This window comes from Maylandia zebra, linkage group LG3, assembly GCF_041146795.1.
Source record: "Maylandia zebra isolate NMK-2024a linkage group LG3, Mzebra_GT3a, whole genome shotgun sequence".
In the NCBI taxonomy this organism is placed as follows: Eukaryota; Metazoa; Chordata; class Actinopteri; order Cichliformes; family Cichlidae; genus Maylandia; species Maylandia zebra.
Genome location: NC_135169.1, coordinates 6538905 through 6562968, shown reverse-complemented (window position 1 = coordinate 6562968; position 24064 = coordinate 6538905). Strand labels below are relative to the sequence as shown.

Sequence of the window (24064 nt, the reverse complement as noted above, 5' to 3'; positions counted from 1 at the left end):
TGTCCCAATGTACAAAACTTTATTGACTGCAAATATGTGCAGATGGAATGTGGTACCCCTAAACTAAAAAAGAGCCACGCATATTACTGGCAAGTGCAAGGACAACTGCTCATCAGTGGGATGCAGTGGTGTGACTTTGTTGTGTGGGCACAAGAGGACTACCTAGTGCAAAGAATATACATGGATACAGATGTGCACAATGCAATCAGAGAAAAGGCAGACTATTTCTTTTTTTACATATATATGCCAAGATACCTGTGTTTGAAAAAATGAACAGTGAAAACAGCAAAAAGAAAAACAGATCCTTCAGGCTGGCTGGAACAAAATAACTGATGTTTTATTTTCAATATATTTCATGAATTCTTTTGTTGTTACATGTTACTTTTATGTGACATCAATAAACTGTTATTTAAGCAATGGCATCAATTTAATTTTTAAAAACACACATTAAAACGTTGAATTTGTGCAGAACTTATTTACATGGTAAGTATTTAAAACTCCATGCCTAGCATACTGATATACATTTAGACAATAACACAACTGAACTGTAGAAAATGACAAATGGTATTTTTGATGTTACAAAAGTTCAATGTCACTTATGGTTTTAAAACGATTTAGTGATTTACTTTATAATTTTGATAAACAGTTTTGTTGAATCTGAATAGTAATATAGTATTATAATTAAACAGTATTATTAACATTAAACATTTGCAATGAATTTGAATTATCAATAACTGAAACTCAACTATCGGCACTCAAGTACCAGTTCTGTAATCAAGTATTGTCAGCTGAGAAGGAAGAAATTCAACTGTAGTGGCCTCAGCTGCAGGTCATTTTCCATAAGTTACTTGTACTGGCACTGGTGTCTTGGGAAAAATCCATCTTGTCTCACTTAACCCATTTTTTAACTAATGCTGTGTTCTGGTAATTTGACAGCATACATGCCACTGCAAACAGTTGGTTGATATTATAAACATGTGACATGGTAATGATGCTATCAAAAAGTTTGTTCTGTTTGATCCTCCTAATGACTCGCTCCACATGTACCCTGAGTCTGGCTATGGCCTGCGTCTCCTTAACCTGGTATGCTGGCATCTGCTTCTGCTTAGATAGAAAAGGTGGGCAGTACACTTTGCATTTACAACAATCAGTGATTAGGAAGCCCTTATCTACCATCACTGCCATGTCTTCAGTCAACTTCTCAGCAATGCCTGATTGTTTGAATAGTTCCTTGTCACTAACCGAACCAGCATACAGATTAGAGATGAATGTCACTGGACCATGTGGAGCTATGCCAACCAGGGCTTTCATCGTACAGTGGGATTTGTACGAAGAGTACATTTCACTTTGGAGAAGTGGTGAGGATGGTGTCTGACACCTCAGCTCTGTACAGTCAAGGATCATCTGGGTGTCTGAGAAATCTTTGAATTCCTCAGGGAGGTAAGCTTGCACTTCTTCACGTGTAAGCCAGATGCACTGAGACCCCAGTGCAGTGGCAAGAAAATTTGTCCATGTTGCAATAATGCGGCTCACTGTGGACTGGTGTATGTTAAATCGGTGTGCCAGGTCCCTCTCCTTCAAACCAACTGACAGGAAAACCAGGAAAAGAAAAAACTCATCAATTGGCTGTAGCAGCTGCCTCTGGAAGGTGAAAACAAAAGGGAAAATGTTACTCCTTAAGCTATGAACTAGTAAAATTATTCTTTTCTTGGCTAAATGTTTTGTAATGGTTAGGCATACCATACTGTACCATGGGGTAAACAATGAGGTGCTGTAGTGCACAGGTGTATGTATGTAAAGGATACTGAGTCTAGCATACATACACCTGTGTATGTATGCTACTGTACATAAAGTAATGTTATTGTACATAAATACAATAACATTACACCTCTAGTTCTAACTACCAACAAACCCATAACCTACTGTTGATGTGCGTGCAGGTGTCAACACTTCTTCGTTCCGATTGGCAGCTGACTTGGCTCTTGAAACCCGGATCATTTTATAGATGCAAGGCTCAATCAAAACCCAGAATGCCATCAAATGATCATAGCTTGGAAATCTATTCACGAGAGAGACATACATCATGTCAATCATTAATTAACATTACACACTGACATAAAAATAATGTGAACTGTGACAAATATGCTAATGGAATGCTGTATAAAATAGTCTGATTAAGAGTATTTGGTGTTGTATTTTACCTGTAGCATTAGGATATCGTTTAAATACTAAAGCATCTACATAAAACATACAATCAGCAGAGAAAAAGTAAATTTCTATTTTGTTTTCATTAAGACAGGAAAAACTTTCTAAATTTAACTGATGGTGACCTTGGTATATTTTAAACAGTTAGCTTGGATAGAACTTAGGTGTACCTGGTATAGAATCGGATGTCAGTGTCGGAGCCAGCAAAACGCTGTAACCCAAATTCTCGCTGGACACGTAACTCCTGTATTTCCTTCCTCAGAGTCTCCACGTCTTTGGACAGGTCTTCTGCAGCTGATGCAGATATGTCCAATGCAGATGGCTCAGGGACTGAGCAGTAGTCATGATCTCTTGTAAGACTGTGCTCTTCTTGATCGTCAGGAGGAACTAGTTCAGGGCGTCGCTCCGTTCTCTCCCAAACACTACGTCGCGGTGGTTCAACTTTATAGCCATTCCACTCAAAAAGTGTTGGTACAGCACCTTTAATAAGCCTCCTTCGACCATCGAGGGTTGTTGGCTCTATGAGTTGATCACTGGCAAAGTGTCTGCAGCAGACCCTGGTGTGAGAGGTAATCGTGAAATGATCCCGGCGTATATTTACCAGCCATTGTCTTCTCAAGTCGGAATGGGTCGGAAAGGCATGAAAACTTAGTATGCCGTTAAATTTGGCTGAAGCTGAACAAAGTGGGACACAGCAATGCTCGGAGTATTTCTTCTCCTGTTTTTGAAAATGTTCTGTTTTAAATACTTTCCTTTTTATACTCATTCTGAAGCGACATTAGCATAGCTACCGATAGATAAGCAAACGTACCGGAAACGCACAAGCGGTACTATTTGGAAACGGAAATACGTCACATGCCCTAGTGCAAGTAGTCTATTTCATTGACTTTAAAGTTTTATTTGCAAGACACAAAAACAGAAAAAATAGAAAGTTCCAAATATATTGTGCATGAAACAAATTCAAACGTGGTGCAGATGTGTTTCAAGAGTTAATCTGCCTGTAGTCTATGGCCACAGGGGGCGCTAGTTGACTCCACTCCATTTGAGTGCACACAAAGTAAACTGCTCGCTTTAGTTGTGCAGCAAAAACGCTGAAATCGGAGAAATAAAACGTGCGAGGGGAACGATAACGAAGACAAGATTCTCCCGATCGTTTACTCTTGCTGTCCTGTGAACAGCGTCGGCGTGGTGTTAATTGTTTGCTTTTGTCGCGATCGCTTCCTGCATGGGAATATCACCAGGTAAACTCTCAACGTTTTTAAACATTTTGTTGTTCAAGAGCCACAAGACTGATGGAGTGTGTTTGAGGAAACCTCACAAATATCACACATGGAATATTTGGTGTTTATTTCCTGTTTTGTCGTAGCGGCTCCTGAAAAGCAAGTCTACCACACATCTGTTCGACCAATGCCAGTTGATCTGCGACGCCAGTTAATCTGGAATTCAATTATCCATGTGATTAGCTAGGTACAGTGGAACCCCGACTTACGAAATTAATCCCTTCCTGAGGGTCTTTCGTAAGTCGAACATTTTCGTAAGTCGAAGCACCAACGATAGGCTATAGGCTAATTGCTAACTAGAACAACAATAGGTCGTTCAAGTGGAACAGCGAAGCGCAAGTACGGAAGCCAAGGGGTTGTCACATGATTCGGAAGGCATTGTAGGCTCAGCCAATCAGAGACAGCAGATTTCATTACTAGGGCATGTTGCCGTAACACGGGCAGAAATATTGCCGTTCAGTGCCTTCGTAACTTGAATTTTTCGTGAAACGGGGTCCACTGTAACTCCTAAATGCGTGTAGATTAAAGGAAATTATTTTACCTGGATATGATTGTCTCTGATGAGCCTAAGGTACAAAACATGCGGGCAACGACGATAAGGTTTTTCTAGCTCATCAAGAATTAAAAATGTACAAGAAAACGGAGCGACATTTCTGGGTCCATTTTGAAGTTTTCACGCTATGGCGTTAGCCACTGGAAAAACAAAGTAGAGGAAGTAAGGGCAGACTTGAACGAAGGCTAGAAAGCTATCCACAGCCCACCTGTTATGTTGTATACTCACTGTTTGTTCAATAAAGTTTCTATTAAAAAAAGGCTGTCCACAGCCGCTCACTTCCTGACAACCTGTCCGTTGAAGGACACTACTACTAAGGACACTATCTACCCGTAGGTAGTGTCCTTTTGAAGGATTAGAAATAAGCTTGTGCAGGGATCATAAGGGGTGCAGCTCAGATTTATGTGAACCTGAGATTTTTGCCAGGACGTGATGTAGGTAGTGTCCTTGGGAGCATCCTTCCCCTGAATTCGGACACGGCATTAGTGTGTGCAGCCATGATGGCAGACTGCCACAGATCACTTCTGAGGAAAGAGGAGGCGTTCAGCTTCCTCATAGTTTCACACCTGCATGAAGCAGCCTCACCCTGACAGCTCAACCTTCAAAATACTGTGTCAGCTGATCACTTCCTGTCCTGTGATTGGCTGGCTGTACTTCATCCCACAGATCTGCTTGCAGGGATTTGAACACTGCTTTTGGAGGGTTAGAAATAAGCTTGTGCAGGGATCATAAGTGTTGTGGCTCAGATTTATGTGAACCTGAGATTTTTGCCAGGTTAAGTTTTAATGATGAAATTATAGACAGAGATTGAATAAACATATTTTCACAGTTTGTCAGAAAAAATAAAACAGGAAATGAAATGAAAAAGCTCCAGTGAGTCCAGGGCCCTTCTTGTGCTGCTCTGAATCCAGAAGAACGATAATACAAATGAAACCTGGTAGATGGGACGGACGTGTTGAGCCTTCCATTAGATAGAAACATGGAGCAAACATGTGACAAGCTTGGTGAAGCTTTTTAACACTGTGGATTTGCCACTCTGCCACCGTGAGTAATTGATTGTTCTGAACCACAGGGTTTGGTTTGTGCTCTTTGAACTGATATTGATCAGATATTTATTTCCTGAGTGAAATAAATATTGCACACAAAATCAATTTGGATCATCTGCAGAAAAAACACACGTGAACAAACCAGCAACATCACAAACATCATGAATATAAAGCAGAAAAAGCTGTGGACCAATCAGAGGTCCCGGGCTAGCACATGTGACCTCTCTAAATCCTGACACAGTGTCGTTAATCTGCTCACATTGTCGTCTGTTTTCCACACGGCTGGTCCCACACTTCTCCACTGTGGTCAATAACTGACTGTGATCGATGGGATCAAAGCTTTCTGTAGATCAATAGAAAAACAACAACACTCATCATTTTCAACGGCTTCTCTTATTCCTCCAACCGTCTCCATCACCGCATCAGTCGTAGTTTCTCCTCCAACCACACTGCTGTTCGTCCAATCATTTCTATTGATCAATAAACAGATCACATTGTTTGACAGATCATTTCTCTGATATTGGTGAACATTGATGAAGGAGGGATCCTGCTGCTTTCACTGTCTCTGCTTCTCTGCAGTAAAAACTGCTTCTAAAGTGGATTTTTCTTCCTGCGTGTCGTCTGCAGACCTTTAGTCATCCACAGCTTTTCTTTCTCCTCGTCTTTAAGCAACATTTCCTAACAGGACAGAGTTTATGATGCGATTCTAAGGATGGATTTCAGAGACACTGTGTGCCTGATCAGGAACGTGTATCCGGTTTTTTCTGTGCTTTCCCAGGATGAGCGATTGTTCTTGCTAAATTTGGTCCAGTTGAATACAACTGAAATGCTGTGGGATGACCTTAAAAAGGTGGTTTATCCCTGAAAAGCCTCCAACTCTGCAAAGATGAGTGGGCCAAAATTCCTCCTCTGTAAAAGACTCAGTTATCACAAACGCCTGATTGCAGTTGTTGTTGGTAAGGGTCCCCCAACCAGGTATTACGTTTAGGGGGCAATCACTTTTCACACAGGGCCGTGTAGGTTTGGATTATTTCTCCCTTAATAATAAATACCTTCATTTGGAAACCGCATTTTGTGTTTATTTGTGTTTTCTTTATCTAATAAGTCGGTGTTGTGGTAAGCTCTCAGAGGAGTTTTACCCTGCTTATCTGCAGGGAAAAACATGAAAATACAGTTAAAGGTCAAAAATGTCTGCTTTTGTTTAAACAAGTAAGAATTGTATTCATCATTATTCATTATAATTGTGAAGGCTCTCAGTCATCCAGGTCATCGTAGTCTAAGGAGCTTGGAAAGAAAAGCGTCTGAAAGTCCAGACGATTTTCTTTCCAAGCTCCTTAGACCATAAATTGCTTTAAGCTGCACATTCAGGCTCTGTGCTACATACGCACATTTCTGCAGCCACAATGATGTGAACTGAGATTTACTTCACCTGCTAACAGCACACCTGTAATACGACTACAGGTGCTGGAGGTGAAGCAGGAGTCAAACACTGGAGACTTTAATCTCGTTGTGTTTTTTGGATTTACAGAGCAGTGCTGCCCTCTAGTGTCTGCAGGAGTACACTGCCTTTGAAACACAGTGACACGTCCTGTATAATTACAGTCAGGGGCAGAGTGAACAGTGAAATTTACAGATTAATGTGAAATGAGTTATCAGACTAAGAGATCATGTCTTAATAAAGTGCTGGGCCTCCACACTGCTCTGGAAATGCTTCAGAGCTCTTCAACATCTCTGAACTGGAGGGACGAACACCAGAAGATCCTCCATCACCTGCTGGTTGTGAGCTGCTGAGGAGCGTTTTCTATTAACTGGTTGTTAACTGGTTATTAACAGGGCCCAGGGGAGCGTTGGTGTGGTTGCTGATGCTTCGTTGCACGGTGGGAGCTCTGCTGGGTGTTGAGGTCTTAGTCTGTTACAGTCTCTCACCATCATTTTCAAGTATGTTTTATGAGAAACATACATAGAGACACTCACAGTCTCTCACACTCACACATCTATTAGATAAGCACGTTTGGTCAAACAGCTTTTTGTTTTTTCAAAAATTAAATATATCCGCAAACCATTGGATTTAAAATGAACAGTTAAATAAAATAAAATTAATCACAGATGATCAATGTTTCATTACATCATTAATATGTGTATTTAAAGATTTGGCCTCTGTTACTTAGCTTGTATCACTGAGACTTTTACTGCTTAAATATAGTAAAAGTATGTAGTAAGTAGTGTAAAATGGAAACTCAGACATCAAACAAAACTTCAACTTCTACGTTTAAAAAAGTTCTTTATCATAAGCAGAGTGCTTACAAATCTGCACCTGATGGTCCATGTTTGGAAAACTTATTTTCTGTAACTCTGAAAAGCAGCAGTTTTTCTGAACAACATTCTCCTTCCTTCAGTTTAGCAGGAGGTCCTCTCTTGGATGATCTACAGTGACATCAAAGATCAGCTCAGAAATGACAACAATCCTCATGGAGAAAGAATCGTGTAGAAGTATTTAACATCAGTGCTAGAAGATGGCTGTGAGGCCACATCGATGTGCAGCTGAAGCATGATTTCAAACAGATATAAAGATTCAAAAGTGACCCTTAAACACAGAATGAGATCACAGGATAGCAAACTTTTTCTTTAATTTCAAGCCCCACTGTGGGCTGTGGAGCTCCATGTTTGACACGGACACACAGGTCAGAGCGGCTGCTGCCCTCTTTAATGCTTCTTATTTGGACTGTTTCACACATCAGTGTCAGAACTCCAGAAATAGTCAAGCAACTTCAAGAAGTCCAGATGCTTTTCTTTATTTCCAAGCTTCCAAGGTTATGTCAGATCTCAGATTTATGAAGGTTATGACTTAAATGAAAGGTAATGACAGGTTATGATATTAATGTAATTTGTTAAGGCTATGCCATAACTCTCATTATGTTTATGTATCTAATTAATAAATATTTAGTTATTATTAATCTGTGGCAGATCTTGTTACTGCCACATGAATCAGATTTTAACAGGATGTGTTTAAATCTCTCACCAACATAAAGGCTGAAGCTTTGAATTATAATAATATAATAATAAGTACAATAATCATTGTTTATAAGGCATATTTTAAATAGAAACACTTTTATAATTTCACTTCCTGCATGAAGGTGATCACAGCTCCATGAACTATTCCCACAAACATCACTGAGCCTCAGACTTTCTTTAACAGGCCTGTCAGACCACAGTGATCCAGCTGTTTGTGTTCATGTGCCACATTTATACGTTTCATTTCAAATCTACTTCACATTTTATTATCTGATATCTGCGACACACGGAGACTTCCTGTTAAACAGAAAGTAACCTTTGTGCGTGGGCGTGTTTGGAGCTGCAGGTGTGTCCAGGTGTGGGTTCGTTGGGTCAGCAGAGGATTTAACGGGACTTTGTGTCGGTTTGTTTTTAAAGGAGGATGAAGACGCTGGTGGTGCTCCTGCTCCTCATGAACGGTAAGAAAGTCTCTGTTTAACCTGCAGCAGCTCCGCAGACGGTCCTCTGTGACCGGAAGTGCTACACTCAGATGCAGCTCACGCCTCTGACGTGATGGAAATTCACACAGTGTTGGAAATACAGATTTAATGACGAGGCTTTAATAGTAAAAGTATGAGGGAAGGTTAGAAACAGACCAGACTAACAGACTGTGGACTTTGTAGCCACAGATTGGACACTTGGCAGAGCTAGCTAACCATGCTAAAGTAGTCTCGTGTCTGCTCTGTTTCCGGTCTGAGCCGAGCTCATTCAGCCCTCTGAGCTCCGCTCCGCGAAGGTGGACTCAAAAATCATGTCCAAAATACGAAAACGGAAAGATTACGTTAGGTTACAAAGAGCAGACTGTGGGAACACTCACCATGGCTGTGTCATAAAAAATCTAATTGTCAATTTTGATGTTTGAAGTGCCGTAGATCGATTGTTTGTTTATATCTCTCAACATAAGCATGCAGAAGACACTTCGTCCACATTCAGAAGCACATCTCTGTATAGTGACAGTTCTTATGATTTAAACAGGCAAATGTCCAGAAAAAAAGGGTCCTAATTTTTGTTAGGACAATATTGGAACATTCACAATACATCACTTAATAAGACATACTCTGTTGAACAAACTTATCTGCTTGTAGAGATCTGCTGTATTTGGGCTTGACCAACAGAATAGTCAAGTAAGTGACACTTCACCTAAAACAATGACTCCGCTCCGCGAAGGTGGACTCAAAAATCATGTCCAAAATACAAAAACGGAAAGATCACGTTAGGTTACAAAGAGCAGAAGGTGGGAACACTCACCATGGCTGTGTCATAAAAAAATAAAATAAATAAAATGATCAGTTTTGACGTTTGAAGAGTGTAGATCTGCATTACAAAATCAGAAGACACATCGTCCACATTCAGAAGCACATCTCTGTATAGTGTATAGTTCTTATGATTTAAACAGCATTCAAACTACAGGTGAACAATAGTCAAAGCCAGATGTTTCCCCCGTTATATCAGCTAGTCAAGAACACACCTACACAGCATGTCAACAAACCGTGAAAAAAAGCCACAGGATATAAAAACATACATGAGTGATTGCGGGTAAGGGTCTCTATATGTTAGTATTTACGAAGGGTATGTTGTGACTTACCTTCATAATTACAGTGGTCCCTCGCTATAACGCGGTTCACCTTTTGCAGCCTCGCTGTTTCGCAGATTCTTTTAGTGCAATTTTGCATGCTTTTTGTTTTGTTTTGTTTTGTTGTTTTTTTTTAAAAGTGCATTGTGTTCTGCGTCCCGATTGGCTGTAGGGACGCAGAACACAATGTCGATCTCCTCCGTGCCGTGCTCTCCTGTACAGTACAGAATCGCTACATCGATCACTAGCAGTGTGACTGCTGTACTGTATGTTTGTAAGTTTTCTCCCCAACAAACAACAATATCGACGAAACATTTTGCACCGTCACAAGCACCGTCACTATCACCCAAAAGGCAGAGGAAGATCCTAACCAAAAAGTCAGACATCTGAACATGCTAAAGGAAGGTAGACGTTACCATATATCTTTTAACCATACTGCACACCGGATTATAAGGTGCATTAAGCTTAAATTTAGCAATTAATCTTAATCTTAATCTTAAATTCATTAGTTCTAAAATCTGTCATTATAATTTATAGAAAAACAAATCTACTATAGGTTTATTGAAACCTACAGTATATTTGATCAAAACAGGTTTTGATCTTTGGTTTCATTCTATAATGGACTTTTCTCTTTGTTTATGAAGGTTTGAACTTGAACAAGAGAGAAAAGTGTGAAGATGTTCATGCCTGTCTGAGAAAAGTGTATAAAGTGTGTAGTGACGGGTTTTACAGCCTTAAAACATCTAAAATAATTGTAAAGAATAAAGCTGGCTACTTCGCAGATTTCACCTATCGCTGGTTATTTTTAAAACATAACATCCGCGATAAACGAGGGAACTCTACACTGAGAAATTTCAATCCCTTCTCTCTTTTGCTCTGAGGCACGAGGGAAAAATATCGACAAGTCCACCAACATCATCTACAGATATATTCGGCAAATGCCCAAGACATCTTGAGAAATGCAAATCGCCGCTTGATTCATTCATTTGGTTGACTTTTTAAAGACGCGAATATCACACCGGAAACAAAGCACTCCTACAGGAGTTTCCCCACCGGAAGTAGCATATGCTAAGGTGCACATAGTCTATTCAGTCTGCTGCTCAGAGATCAGAGTTCATGTTCAGCAACCACACTGACAGCAAGAGGAGGAAACGATTGGTTTAATTTAACAGAACTGAGCTGTGGATTAAAACAATAAAAATATATAAGTGAGTCTCACATCAAACACAGACCAGAGCATTAAGTGTAATAAGAAGCAGGTGAAGGTTGAAAAACATGAGTGTGAGGGTCCCTCACTTGTGCACGCTTGGACAGGTAAACACATCAGGAGATGAGGAGAGTTGGCAAAGTACAGACATTCAGTACTTAAGTACAACTACAAATACTACTATTAGAAATACTCCAGTAAAGCTGAAGAACTGTTTCCACTTCTTTACTCAAGTAAAAGTCAAAAAGTAGAGGCTCTGAAATGTAATCAGAGTAAGAAAGTAAAAACAGCTCTTTGGAGGACGTTTGTGCAAAGCTAACTGAACCTCGTGCTTTATTAACATAATAATAAAATAATGTTTGTAGATGGGAAACAAACTTTAGTTTATTTTTTTTATTCTAATCATACCTGGCTTGAATAAGTAGAAAACAAAAGAAAATAAAACTGTATTTCTATTTCCTGTTGCTACATTGTAGAGGGTGACTTTGCCTCTAAACAGTGAAATGTGTACAGTCAGTGGTTAAAGTGGATTCAGCAGGTGGAGGAACTTTAAAACTGGTTGTAATGTCTCAGTGTGGGGAAAAGAATCAGACTTACAATAATTTCTATTCAGAGCTCCAGAAGATTTCCTTAGTGTACAGGCTGGTATCAGCTGACCTGATGCTCTTTGTGTATGTACAAAACTGAATTCAACCAGATGTGAGCAGATGTTTCATGAGTTGTCCTGGCTGATTTCATTCTCTACACTGACAGTACACCGTTTATTCTGTCTGTTTACTAGATGGTACAAAGTTGGTATGAAGGTGGAATTCAGTCAGTGAATCTCAGCATCATCAACTAAAGTTCAAATGAATCTCTGCTACACTTGATGTAAGCTAACTTTGACTATGAATCCACAGCCACGGTGGATCAGTCACACACTGTTCTTTACTTTAAATCCATCACAGTACAGCAAACTAACCTGCTTATCCTGCACTTTTCAGTGAGTCACATTCAGTGTGAGCAGCCAAACATGATGGCAGACTGCCACAGATCACTTCTGAGGAAAGAGGAGGCAAATTCAAATTCAAATTCAAATTTTATTTGTCACGTACACAGTCATACACAGTACGATATGTAGTGAAATGCTTGGACAACTGCTCGTGACCTAAAGAAAACAAAAAAGGAAAAGGCTATGAATAAGATAGGAAATAAATATGAAAAATTAAAAAGGGTAAATTTAACTAGGAAGGAATAAAATATAAATTAAGGTTAAAAATGAAATAACTGTACAACACACTGGGAAAGAATAAGATAAAATATATAAATTAAATTGAAAATAAAATAACTGTACAACAAAATACACAATATAGAACTATATAAGAATGTATGAACAAAATACACAAGAAGTATAAATAAATATATACACAATAACAGCAGCAGTGATTTAAGTGATGAAGTGAAAACAATGTCCAGAATGTCCAGTGTGTGTGTAAGAACCATATGTGTGGGTCAGTACTGTGTGGTGGTGTGATTGAGAGACCGTATCGCCTGCGGGAAGAAGCTCCTCCTCAGTCTCTCTGTGTTGGTCTTCAGGGAGCAGAATCGCTTTCCTGACCTCAACAGAGAGAACAGTCTGTTGTTGGGATGGCTGAGGTCCTTCACGATCTTCCAGATCGTTCAGCTTCCTCATAGGCTGTCTCCCAATTCAGGGTCTGCAGCCTTAAAGGCCGCATTTTAAGGCCAATTACGTCACAGCGGCGCGACGAAGGCTGTCCCAATTCAAAGGCTGCTCGAAATGCGGCCCTGAAATGCGTCCGTCATTTCCCTGAATTTTAAGGCTGTGGCAGTTTAGACTTCATGGTCCAACATATCCCAGAATGCATAGCGCGGCGGTGGGTGTGGATAATTTTGCCGGAAAAAAACGGCGGAAGAGGGGCGGCCGAAGATTAAACTTTTAAAAGTAAGTACTGAATATTATGTCACTTATTTATGTGCAAATGTTTAATAACGAAGAACATTAAAACATTACTGTTGGCCACATGTCGGCAAAGTTATGTGACATTAGTGACGTTTGTACTAACTTGGTTTTAAAGCCTTTACTTTAAAATATACGCCGTTCAATAGCTGAGCTTAATCAGAGAATGATCAAAGGGTTATGTGATCAAAGCTCATGTAGAAACAAACAAATGAACAAAAGGTTTTCTCCTTCCTTTTTTTTTCTTCTTTTTTTTAACTTTATTGACAAACAACAGTATCAGCGCAACGGAGGCTAGACCGTCCCATTACACAAGCCTCGCACTTCCGGCCTTAGCGGTCTTTGAGTACGCGGCCCTTGAGGATCGTTGAGGCTGCGTACTTTAAGGCTGCAGACCCTGAATTGGGATACGCCACAGTTTCACACCTGCATGAAGCAGCCTCACCCTGACAGCTTCAAATCACTGTGTCAGCTGATCACTTCCTGTCCTGTGATTGGCTGAGCTTCAGGCCTTCTCTCAGTCAAACTGGAAACAGGGATTGAGACAGTGTGAGGGTTTGTGGAGTGCCACAGTGCTGTAATGAATACTGTAGTGGAAGAAGTTCTTTCACACTCTTCATCCTGGAGCTGCTTTATGTCCATGATCTGCATGGAAACTGGATGGATTGACTGCAAAGTTCTGTTTAGAAGGATCAGCTGGTCTTTTTTCTCGTAATTCTTACCTACATGGCACAGCTGATGTTTCTGTGTTACCCTGTTAAGATCCATCCTCAGTCAGAAATGTGTTCCACTGAGAACCTTCTGGTCCATGTTCTGTCATGTTCTACAGCTGCAGTGTTTCTCCACTCACAGCTGGATATGCTGCAAAAACAATGAGTCTTTGACTGCTTATCCTTTCCCAGCTACCACAGGGAGAGAGGCAGGGTACACCCTTTCTAGGTTGCCAGCCTGACGCTGGGCTAACACAGAGACAGACAACCGTTCACACTCAGACCTAAGGGCAATTTAGAATTCAGCAATTAACCTAAGGGAAAGATAAAATACAAGCATTAAAAAGATCATAGCCTTAAACAGATTTGTTTACTCAGTTTTCTTTTTTCACTTTTTGCTTTTCAGTTTAAATCCTGTTTTCTTTGACTGTGTGTGAGAGGGGCTGAGAGGCGGGGCTTCTCTGCTGAGTCTTGAATGTCATTTGCATATAATCTGCATCCCACTGACACTAACATCTGCAAGTGATAACAAGACAAAGCAAATTACAACTACACATGTTTCTTTTCCAAATATTTATTTATAAGTGACTTATGTATGTATGTATGTATATATATGTATTTATTGTACTATTCTTAGTTAGCGTATTGTCTGTCTTGTCTTAATGTTGGTTTAAAATGGAGCACTGTAACAAAAAATAATTTCCCCCAGGGATCAATAAAGTATTCTGATTCTGATTCTGATTCTGAAATTAAAACCCTCACATAAACTCCAAACATCAGTTAAGATGAGCAGCTAGTTTCATCAGCGGGATACAAGTATGATAAAGGTAACATAAAGAGAGAGGACACATCTCATTAGAGTCCCTTTATTAAACTGTATTAATTATTTAAAGGTATAAATCAGTTGGAGCACAGAGAGGAGGGGTCAGGATCTCCTGAGCTGTCACAGACTCAGTTTGACAGACTGATTATTTCTGCCATGGATGTTTATCATAAAGAGTGAGTGAGACCTCTCTGAACATTAATGACTATGAAACCATGGTAACAGCGATCATATCCATTAATTACTGTGTGGTTAAACTTCCTGTCAGATACACGCTGTTGTCTCTGCCTCTGGTCTGTTTAAAGGACCAGTTCATCCAGATTAACCACAGCTGACTGTATCCTGAACACAGAGACGGTTTCATGTGTGTCCTTGTTTTACTGCTTAATTTTACACTGACCATGACAGAGTGGAGCAACAAACTAATGTAAAAGTTTTCAGTTCAGCTCTATTAACAAATACGAACAGAGGATCTCATTGTGAACTGAGGGCAGGGTGTAGCTGAAGGTTATTATCTTCACAGTAGTGATGGGAGTTTTGGCTCTTTTTAGAGAACTTTCGGCTCCCATACAGGTTGTTTTGTTGCTTTAATTAATTTATTATTAACAACAATATAAAATTATGCATAAAATGAATTACTAATGTTAAAAAAACTTGTTTTTTATTTATGTAATAAATAAAAAATTATATAATATGCTTTTATTCATTCACTCTACATAAAATGTAAAAAAAAATTATAAAATACATAAAACAACTATTTACAATTCAATTTCTGCAAAAACTGTCTAACAGAGCTCTAAGTTGGTTTAGGTGGTTGTGGTGGTGGTATACTACATGATGCTGTAGACACTGCATATAACGACATTACATTATATTGAGTAGCAGCTGCCCACGGTAAGCTGTGGCTATCACCAGGCAAAGTAGGCGCGTTTCCTGAATCAGCAGGTGTTAAACAACTGACAGGTTAACAGGATGTATGCAGGTAAACTGAGGGTCTGTGGAGCTGATCGCTGGGGTTGTGAGGAAAATGTTGGCTCGTTATTTATAGAAACACAGAGACACAATACCACGCGGAATTTTAATTAAAATAATTACATCGTTGTATGAAGATAATATTGATGCGTGCATGCAAAGGTAGGAGCTGGGGTAAACAAATCTAAACATTATGTTACAATGTAACATATCAAAAATATCACACTGTTATATTGAGCATCAGGCTTTATCTTATAATTTAAATAACAATATAATTTAAAAAAAATAAGAATTGACATCTTTGCATCAAGAACACAGCTTATTTTATAAAAACATTTTTTGTTAAATGTATTATTTACAGTTCATTGTTTTTAGTTTACTGTAGGATGGGGCTCGCAAACTCAGAAACTGCATTTACCCCGACCTGCTGAGTCAGGCCATCTAAGACAAAAAACTGAAAAAAAGAGAGGCTCAATTAGAGTTTTAAATTGGAATAACATCTTGTCAGAAGTCTTTAGAAAGCCTACAAACTACTAGGCTGATAAACACAAAAGTCACAAGGCCGAAATCAGCAAACTGCTGCTTCATTTTGTTCCCCTGTGCATGATATTCCATGATCTGGTTGGTTGCAGGACCAAACATGCAGCCTGGAATTACATGCAGTGTCCTAAGCATTGTAGAGCTGCAAAATCCCAAAAGCGCTGTTGAAACTCACCCAGAGAAGAGATGCCTGCTGCATACCTCCTCATTTGCGCACTGACATTGGTCTGTGGAAAACTGGTGATTATTTCCTGTAGCGATGGGAAATGTGTGGTATAATGTGTGGTATCTGCGTTTGTGACAGGTGTCTTTGGAAAAGTAGCAGTTTAGTCCCAAAGGCTTTGATGGGTGAATACAGTTGGCTTACCACTGCATTATGCCCCTCAATGCTTGTGTTCAGCGGGTTCAGATGTTGTGTTATGTCCACTAAAAATCCCAAATCAGCCAGCCAAACATGATCGGATAGTTCTGGCATCGGTTGTCCCTTTTTTGCCAAGAATTGTCCGATTTCCTCCCTCAGAGAGTAGAAGTGCTGCAGTTCAGACCCCCGACTGAGCCATCTCACATCCTGATGATACACATCTCCATACTCAGCCTGGATGTTGAGTAGAAACTGTTTAAACTGGCAGTGGCACAGGGCTTTGGAGCGAATATAATTAATAGCCTTTATCACCAGTTTCATAACATGGTCATATTTTAAATGTTTAGCACAGAGTACATGTTGGTGAATAATACAGTGGAGTTTTATAGCTTTACCTCCTTCTTTGCTGACTTTGTTACACACTAGGGTTGTTAATCCATTTCTCTCCCCAGCCATGGCAGGTGTGCCATCCGTAATAATACCAGCGACTTTACTCCACGGTAGTTTCATGTCATCTATAGCGGAACAAACAGTAGCAAATAAATCCTCTTGTTTGGTTCTTAAGGCTCTGGGGATCAAGTATCTCTTCACTCACGTTCATTTCATTGTCCACTCCTCTCAAAAAATTAATATTATTGAGCAATGTCTGTGAAGGTTCTCAGTCACCCAGGCCATCGTAGTCTAAGGAGCTTGGAAAGAAAAATGAAGACGTTTCACCTCTCATCCGAGAAGCTTCTTCAGTTCTAAGGTCAAATGGTGGAAAGTCCCAGATTTAAACCCAGTGGGAGTTTCCCCCCAAAGAGGGACAAAGGACCCCCTGATGATCCTCTACCTAATCACATGAGCCAAGGTGTGAAAGCGGGTGTGGGTCACAATCAGCCAGGGTTTTGAGCTCATTGTGAAACCTGGCCCCACCCTATCATGTGATTTCCTGAGGTCAGATGGCCCAGGATGTGAGTGGGCGTCTGGGAAGGCCCACTCACATCCTGGGCCATCTGATCTCAGGAAATCATGAGGTAGGAAACTATTTTGTGCAACTTTTTTGTATTTACAGTTTTGAGGGATAAGCCTCTTAAATTTCTCTAACTAGAAATATATGTTAAAAAACCAAAAACGATTTTCAATTTTTTTGTAGTTTATTGCACTTTTTTGCAATTTATGTAATTACTATGCACTTAATGCATACATATTATTGAAATTTGGGCTATAAGGGTTGTATTGATGTATAGCAATTTGAAATGCTCCCAAAAATGGCTCCACAGCATGTAAAAATATAATATAAGCTCTGGCGGACTTGGTTCTATGGTAGGTCTTAAAGGGTTAATATTTCTTGAAAATAGCCACAGTCTCTTGGCAGATTAGGCCGACACAGTTGTTTTGTATTTCAGTGAAAAAGTACAACAATTTCCACATATCCTGGAAGTGACAGCCCTCGCTGCCAGCTTTCCTTTTTTTAGTTACACTTGCCATTTTAGAAATGGGCTTAAAAAGGATAAGCACAAGGGTCACGCCTAGATAGTGTGGCTATAAGTCTACTGCCAACTTCAGGTGAAATATAAAATAGCGTTATTGTAAGTCTGTATTTTATATTGTAATCAACAGTGCTGAGGTATGGAATGCCAGGACTGCCATAATGAATTAATTAAATACACCATTAAATAATAAATTAAATGTGGCAATAATTAATTACAATTGGAATTAATTAATTAAATAAATAGTTATGACACATGTAATTAATTAATTATTGACACATTTAATTAATTATTTAATGATATATTTATTTATTTCATTTTGGCAGTCCTGGCGCCTGGCTCTCATCATGAAATAATTTTATCTGTCAGCCTCACCCATCAAACTCAGGGGGCGGGGTTAACGCTGATCGAGTCAAAACCATTGCTTTGGCCTGGTGGCCATTGTTTCTAGCACACAACAACCGGCATGTGGAAGCTAACAGAACTGAGCTTTGAAAAACCCTGTTTGTGTGTCACCAAATACCGTTTTAATATTTTTTTAGCCGAGAATGTAGTGGTTTAATCTTCATGTGTCTGGTCGGTTTGTCAAGATACAGCCTCTTTGCAAAAGTGTTTCGATGATTTTGGAGATGTCTGCCCAGTCTCACGGCAAAGCGTGGGATAGACCCGCTCGCCTCGCAAGCAATCCCACCGACACAGCGCAGGCCCCGGTACACAGCTGTAGTAACCCCCGCTGACTTCTTTTACTGAGGTTATATTTATCGATGTTTTATTTCCTGATGTTCTTGTGTGTCCTACGTGTTTCAGTCGCCAATTCTGAATTATAACTAACATTAAAAACATGTTTAAGGAGGAGAGAGAGCAAATAAATCTGTTTAACATCTGATCTTTGGGTTTTTGTTCAGTAATCAGCGTGACCTGTGTATAAACGCATAAAAGAGATAACGTTGGTGTTTCCGTCATGTAGTAACTGCTGGCTTTAACCGTACAAAGGTTGTTCGACACTATGAAACACATACAGACTTCATGATGTTCGACTAATATTCTTATTGTGAATATTAATCATGCTGACCTCGCTCTGTACACCACGCAGCGAGGTCAGCATATCCACGATATCCTCAGCTCCATGAGTTAACACAAAGTTTCCCAGCTGACTATCTAACTGCCAACTATTCCAGAGACGTGAAAATATACAGCATAAAGAAAAGTGTAAGAGACTCAGCAGCAGATTAGAATAACAGTTATACATTTAATAAATCACCAAATGAATCCAAGAAACGAGCAAACCTGTTCCGACAATTTGAGTTTGTGTTCCCTCAGCTGCAGACTCGCTGCTGTTTAAATGTTTGAAAAGGAAGATTAGATATAAAAAACGTCAAACATAGACTCAGTCTGCCTTCACATTTGATATGAGGCCAGCACGTATAGTGGCTGTGTCCTGTTTTAAGATCATACGTGTAAAATTGTTGTCTGACCTCCGTCGATCCAGCCGCTCAGAGTCCGTGGTTACCATGGTTACTGCATAAGCAGCTATAATGTTAACAGCTGGCACTGAGGAAACCTCCCGGCAGCATGGGTGTTTATGTTTTTCATTGCAAAAGAACCGTCTGAATGGTTAACTGAAGTTAACTTGGATAAATTATAGTTAAGGAGTATCACAGATAACGCCTACGTGAGCTGTGTGACTGTTCACCACTGAAATCAGCAGGCTATTACTGAAATACACGTGCTGTGTCATAAACTATGATATAAACAAGGAGGTCCTATTAACATGTTTAGTTTTAAAGGACACCTTCCTGCCTTTAGTCTCCTTCATGAGCAGTATTAGTTTTCTTCTAACATCCAGAAGTCTGCACCATGTGTTTCATAGTTTGTAACAAGCCTTTGACAGGTAAACATAACATGACCGAAAAAGCAAAAAAAAAAAAAAAGAGAGAGAGTGTTGACATAAGAAGAGAAAATGCTCTCAATTATGGAGACAGGCAAATGGTTCATTTATGTTTGATGTGTGTTTATTCCTCCCTAAATATCGTCGGTGAAGTTTGCCATGCACGTCAGATTTTCCTGCGCATTTTTATACCTCTGCCAACAGAGAGAGAAAAAAAATCACATTCTAACAGACAGCTGGTGCTTAGAATACAGTTGAATAACTATTAAAAAACAGATGATGTAATATTTCTGTCCAGGTTGCAGACTTCATGATGAACATGCTGTTGCAAACCCTGCTCCTCTCGGTGGAAATGCGCCTTCTCTTTCCTCTTTGTATAAAAACATTTAAAAGTCAGTTTAATCTCAAAATTCACTGTTAAATCCAAAACACACCAGATAAAGAAAAGCGAATAGTTCAGTCTAACACATGTGCCAGTGAACCATTAAACGTCTGTGAAACTATGCAGTTATGAAACGTAACTTTAACCTCAGCCAAACCGATTTGCTCAGTTGTAAATAAAACAGCGAAGTAAACGTGACCCGACAGACAGAACCTGAGTGAATGAAGTCCAGCGTTTAACCACTGAGAGCTAAAACTCAGCTGAGGTTTCAAAGCTGTGTGCCGGTGATCATCAGCCGCTGATAAAGCTGTTCGCCTATAAAGTGCTCTGTAAGGAAACGAGCTCCAGCAGCTCTGCGCTCGGGGAAAACACTATATTTACTTATCTTGTGCAGAAAAATGCGCTGACATTGCTTTATATTGAGCACCGGCTGCCCAGTTAAACTGTGACTATCACCAGGTAACGTAGGCGTGTTTCTTGAATTAGCAGCAGGTGTTAAACAGCTGACAGGTGAGGAGGAGGATGCATGCAGGTAAACTGAGGGTCTGTTGAGCTGATCGCTGGTTTCGTGAGAAAAATGTCAGCTCGTTCTTTATGTTACAGAAGCACAGAGACACAAGACCAGGCGGAAAGAGACGATCGTTCGGTGAAAATGAGAATCTGCGAATGCAACATGTGGAACACGGAGAGTGGAATATGTAAACAAACTGGTTAACGTAACCCCCTGGGTGCACTCTGCATGCTAACTGTTAGCAGAGCTAGTGAAATCTCTGAAAACATCTGAGCACTTTTGCAAACATGTTCTATGTTGACAACCTGACCAGACATACGGCGCGACATTCGCGGCTAAACACTGTTAAAAGTGTAGCTGGTGACAGAAAAACGGGGTATTTTAAAACTACACCACCACCATTGCTGCTTGTGATTTGATCTGCATTCTGGGATAACTGGCTGCCCCAAGTCTACACAAGCAATCGATTATCTAGGATCGACCTGTTTTGACTTACTTTGCACGGCAACCAATCAAATGTTAGAGAAGCTGCATGGGCAGCGTTAACCCCGCCCCCTGAGTTTGATGGGTGAGGCTGACAGATAAAATTATTTCATGACGAGAGCCAGGCGTCAGGACTGCCAAAATGAAATAAATAAATATATCATTAAATAATTAATTAAATGTGTCAATAATTAATTAAATGTGTCAATAATTAATTAAAATGTGAAATACATAAATAATTAATTAAATGTGTCAATAATTAATTAATTAAATGTGTCAATAATTAATCAATTAAATGTGTCAATACTTAATTAAAATGTGAAATATATAAATAATTAATTAAATGTGTCAATAATTAATTAATTACATGTGTCATAACTATTTATTTAATTAATTAATTCCAATTTTAATTAATTATTGCCACATTTAATTAATTATTTAATGGTGTATTTAATTAATTCATTATGGCAGTCCTGGCGTTCCATACTGACGGGCCACGTATTATTGATTTTATGACAGAGGCTGCTGGCCAGTGGAAATTTGCATACGGGCCGCATGTGACCTGCGGGCCGGACTTTGGATGTGCCTGTTCTAGCAGGTGCACCGAGGGCCCTCGCACCTCACTTTTAGTGTATATGTGCGTGATAGAATTTAGAAAAAACATGATGTCTGGTGCTTTTGTGTTTGTTGGTTTGTTTTTATTTCGCGAGCTGGTTATTAGATGCTGCTCTAGCCAGCCAGAGAATCATGTGTAGCCCCGCCCCTCTCCTCCCTGTGCGGCAAGCGCAGAGAGGAATTTCTCTATGGGGATTAGTAAAGTATACATTTTCTCATTACCCAAAGCTACATCCACTTCTATCGGGCCTAGGCTACTCACCTCTCTGTATCTACCCACACTTTCAAACGTACACACTTGTAGGCCTACAGGAATATCAGCCAATCAGAAAGGTCCCGCCCCTAACTATGTCTGATTGTCTGTTTAGATCAGGATATGGGCATAATGTGTGTCTGTTGTTGACCACATGGAGACTTTCAGAGTTGCGGAGACTTTTTTTTTTTTTTTTATCGAACGGCTAGTTGCCGTTAGGTGTGACCTAAGATTTTTTTTTTTAGTCGCACCACTGAGAAGTTAGGTTGCATGTGTGACCAAATTGGGGCCCTGCAGTGTCCTGGAACAAGTTGGGGAAGTGGTTTACAGGGTGCAGTTGACTCCTAGAGGGAGGAAGTTGTCCTGCACAGAGACTGAACGGCACCTTATAGAGGACATTCTCTTGTTCCTTTCATGAGGGATGTGTGCAAGCCCCCATACCCCACAGATCAACTCAGCAGGAATGGTCTTCCCCTCCTTCAAGTTCTTCCCTTGAAATCCCTATAGCTCTTTCTATCACCTACGGACTCAGAAGACCAAGGAGGCGATGCAGACTGCCTCTGAGACTGTGTTGTTCCCTCGAGGATGAGGAACTTATTGTTGGGGGGCCAGTGTAATGATCTATAAGGAGATTCTGTTATGATACGTTCACCGTTTCTGTTGCACTGTTACCGTTTCTTTAAGAGACATGTTTTGGCTGTACTGCATGAAAAATGTTGAGTGGTCAGTGGGGGTGGAGTTAGTTTATGGGGCTGCAGAGTGAGTTCTTCAGGAAGACTCTTCCTGAGAGTAACCCTCTCAAGGCAGGCGTTGCAGATTTGCAACAGTTAAAAACTAACAACCTGATTACCCCACATACATATTTTATGAGTGTTTTTTACTCAGAAGTACCACTGGAGGACTTGGTTGTGCAATAGCAACTAAAACTTAATTTGAGCCTGAGAGGGTTAACTATAACCTCAATAAACCGTAGGTAGAGCAAAGTGCCTGTTGCTTGAGAGTCTATGCCAGGGGTGGGGCACGTCCACCCCCCCGGATACGAATACAGCCCATGAGACTATTTCAGTCAGACTGCAAATTTATGTTTATATACGCACTTATAGCATGTAGGGATGTAAGAAAATATTGATACATCGAAATATCGTGATATTTCGTGTAATGATACTGAATGGATATTCAAAATCAGTGTTATCGATTTTTTTAATTGAAAAATTACATGCATTTACTGTGTATTTCTTTTGTATGTTGCAATTCAAACTCTGGCCACTTGTTTGCAGTTTTTACCACCTTTACATTGACGGAAAAACAAGGTCTCGCGTCTAGTTTGCCAAAACCAACGAAGTAAAACAGTGGATGTGTGGCCAGTTGTGCTAGCTAACTGATGACTGAAGAGGAGAGGATACAGCCGGCCCCAACAGCTTTCAAAGCTGATATGTGGACTTATTTTGGATTTAGGACAAAAGAAGGCAGTAAAGACTATGACAAGAGCAACGCACCCGTAAAATCTGCACCGCCAGAGTCAAATATTCAGGTAATACAACAAATTTACGAACACACGTGTCTAGACACCATAACGACGAAGTGTCAAATGCTAATTTTAAAACGAAACGAGGTGATCCCTCTCAACGGACAATTGAAGAAGTTAACTTTTCGAAACTATCAGCAACTTCAACTCGTGCAACAAAAATAACGTAGTCAGTACTTGTTTTTATTTGCAAAGACATGCGCCCTCTGAGTGTTGTAGAGAATAAAGGATTTCGTAATATGATTAAAACGCTGGAGCCCCGTTACACCGTTCCTTCTCGACAACACATCACGGACATCGCTTTGCCAAAGTTGTACCAAGAAGTCAAAGCGACAGTGCTGGACTCTCTCAGCTCGGCTGAGACAGTTGCTCTGACATGTGACGCTTGGACTTCGAGAGCCACTGAATCGTACGTAACTGTTACAGCACATCACATAACGGACCAGTGGAACCTTCAGTCTCATGTACTACAAACCCGAGCCATGCATGACAGTCACACAGGTGAGCACATTGCAGCGTTACTAACTGACGCTGTGGCTGAATGGGGATTGAACGCAAAGGACCTTGTTGTTGTTACCGATAATGCACCAAACATGGCTCTCGCGGCTAGACTTGCAGGCATGACGCACATACAATGTTTTGCACACAGTCTGAATC

At 40.1% G+C, this 24064-nt stretch overlaps 2 protein-coding genes across 2 annotated transcripts in view; one reads left to right on the top strand and one right to left on the bottom strand.

The window, feature by feature from the left end:
• Window positions 1-212: 212 nt before the first annotated feature.
• LOC143414544 (uncharacterized) lies at window positions 213-3070 on the bottom strand. Its single transcript, XM_076879190.1, has 3 exons — window positions 2376-3070; window positions 1924-2059; window positions 213-1641 (listed from the first exon to the last, which is right to left on the bottom strand). Exons 1-3 carry the CDS (start codon window positions 2969-2971, stop codon window positions 889-891), a joined length of 1485 nt encoding a protein of 494 aa, XP_076735305.1. The 5' UTR covers window positions 2972-3070; the 3' UTR covers window positions 213-888.
• A 5347-nt stretch (window positions 3071-8417) lies between these two features.
• LOC106674805 (uncharacterized) overlaps window positions 8418-24064 on the top strand; it is a 150944-nt gene continuing 135297 nt past the window's right edge. Inside the window, exon 1 of the mRNA XM_076882089.1 lies at window positions 8418-8554. Coding sequence (XP_076738204.1) covers window positions 8518-8554 — 37 coding nt within the window. The 5' untranslated portion in view covers window positions 8418-8517. The remainder of the gene's footprint in view (window positions 8555-24064) is intronic.

Bases quoted from the DNA above. Each gene is read 5' to 3' on its own strand.
- LOC143414544 (XM_076879190.1), bottom strand. From the start codon at position 2,971: ATGAGTATAAAAAGGAAAGTATTTAAAACAGAACATTTTCAAAAACAG. The intron at 2,060-2,375 runs GTACACCTAAGT...TCTCGTGAATAG, and splicing joins GACATCCGATTCTATACCAG to ATTTCCAAGCTATGATCATT. The intron at 1,642-1,923 runs GTAGGTTATGGG...TTCACCTTCCAG, and splicing joins CACCTGCACGCACATCAACA to AGGCAGCTGCTACAGCCAAT.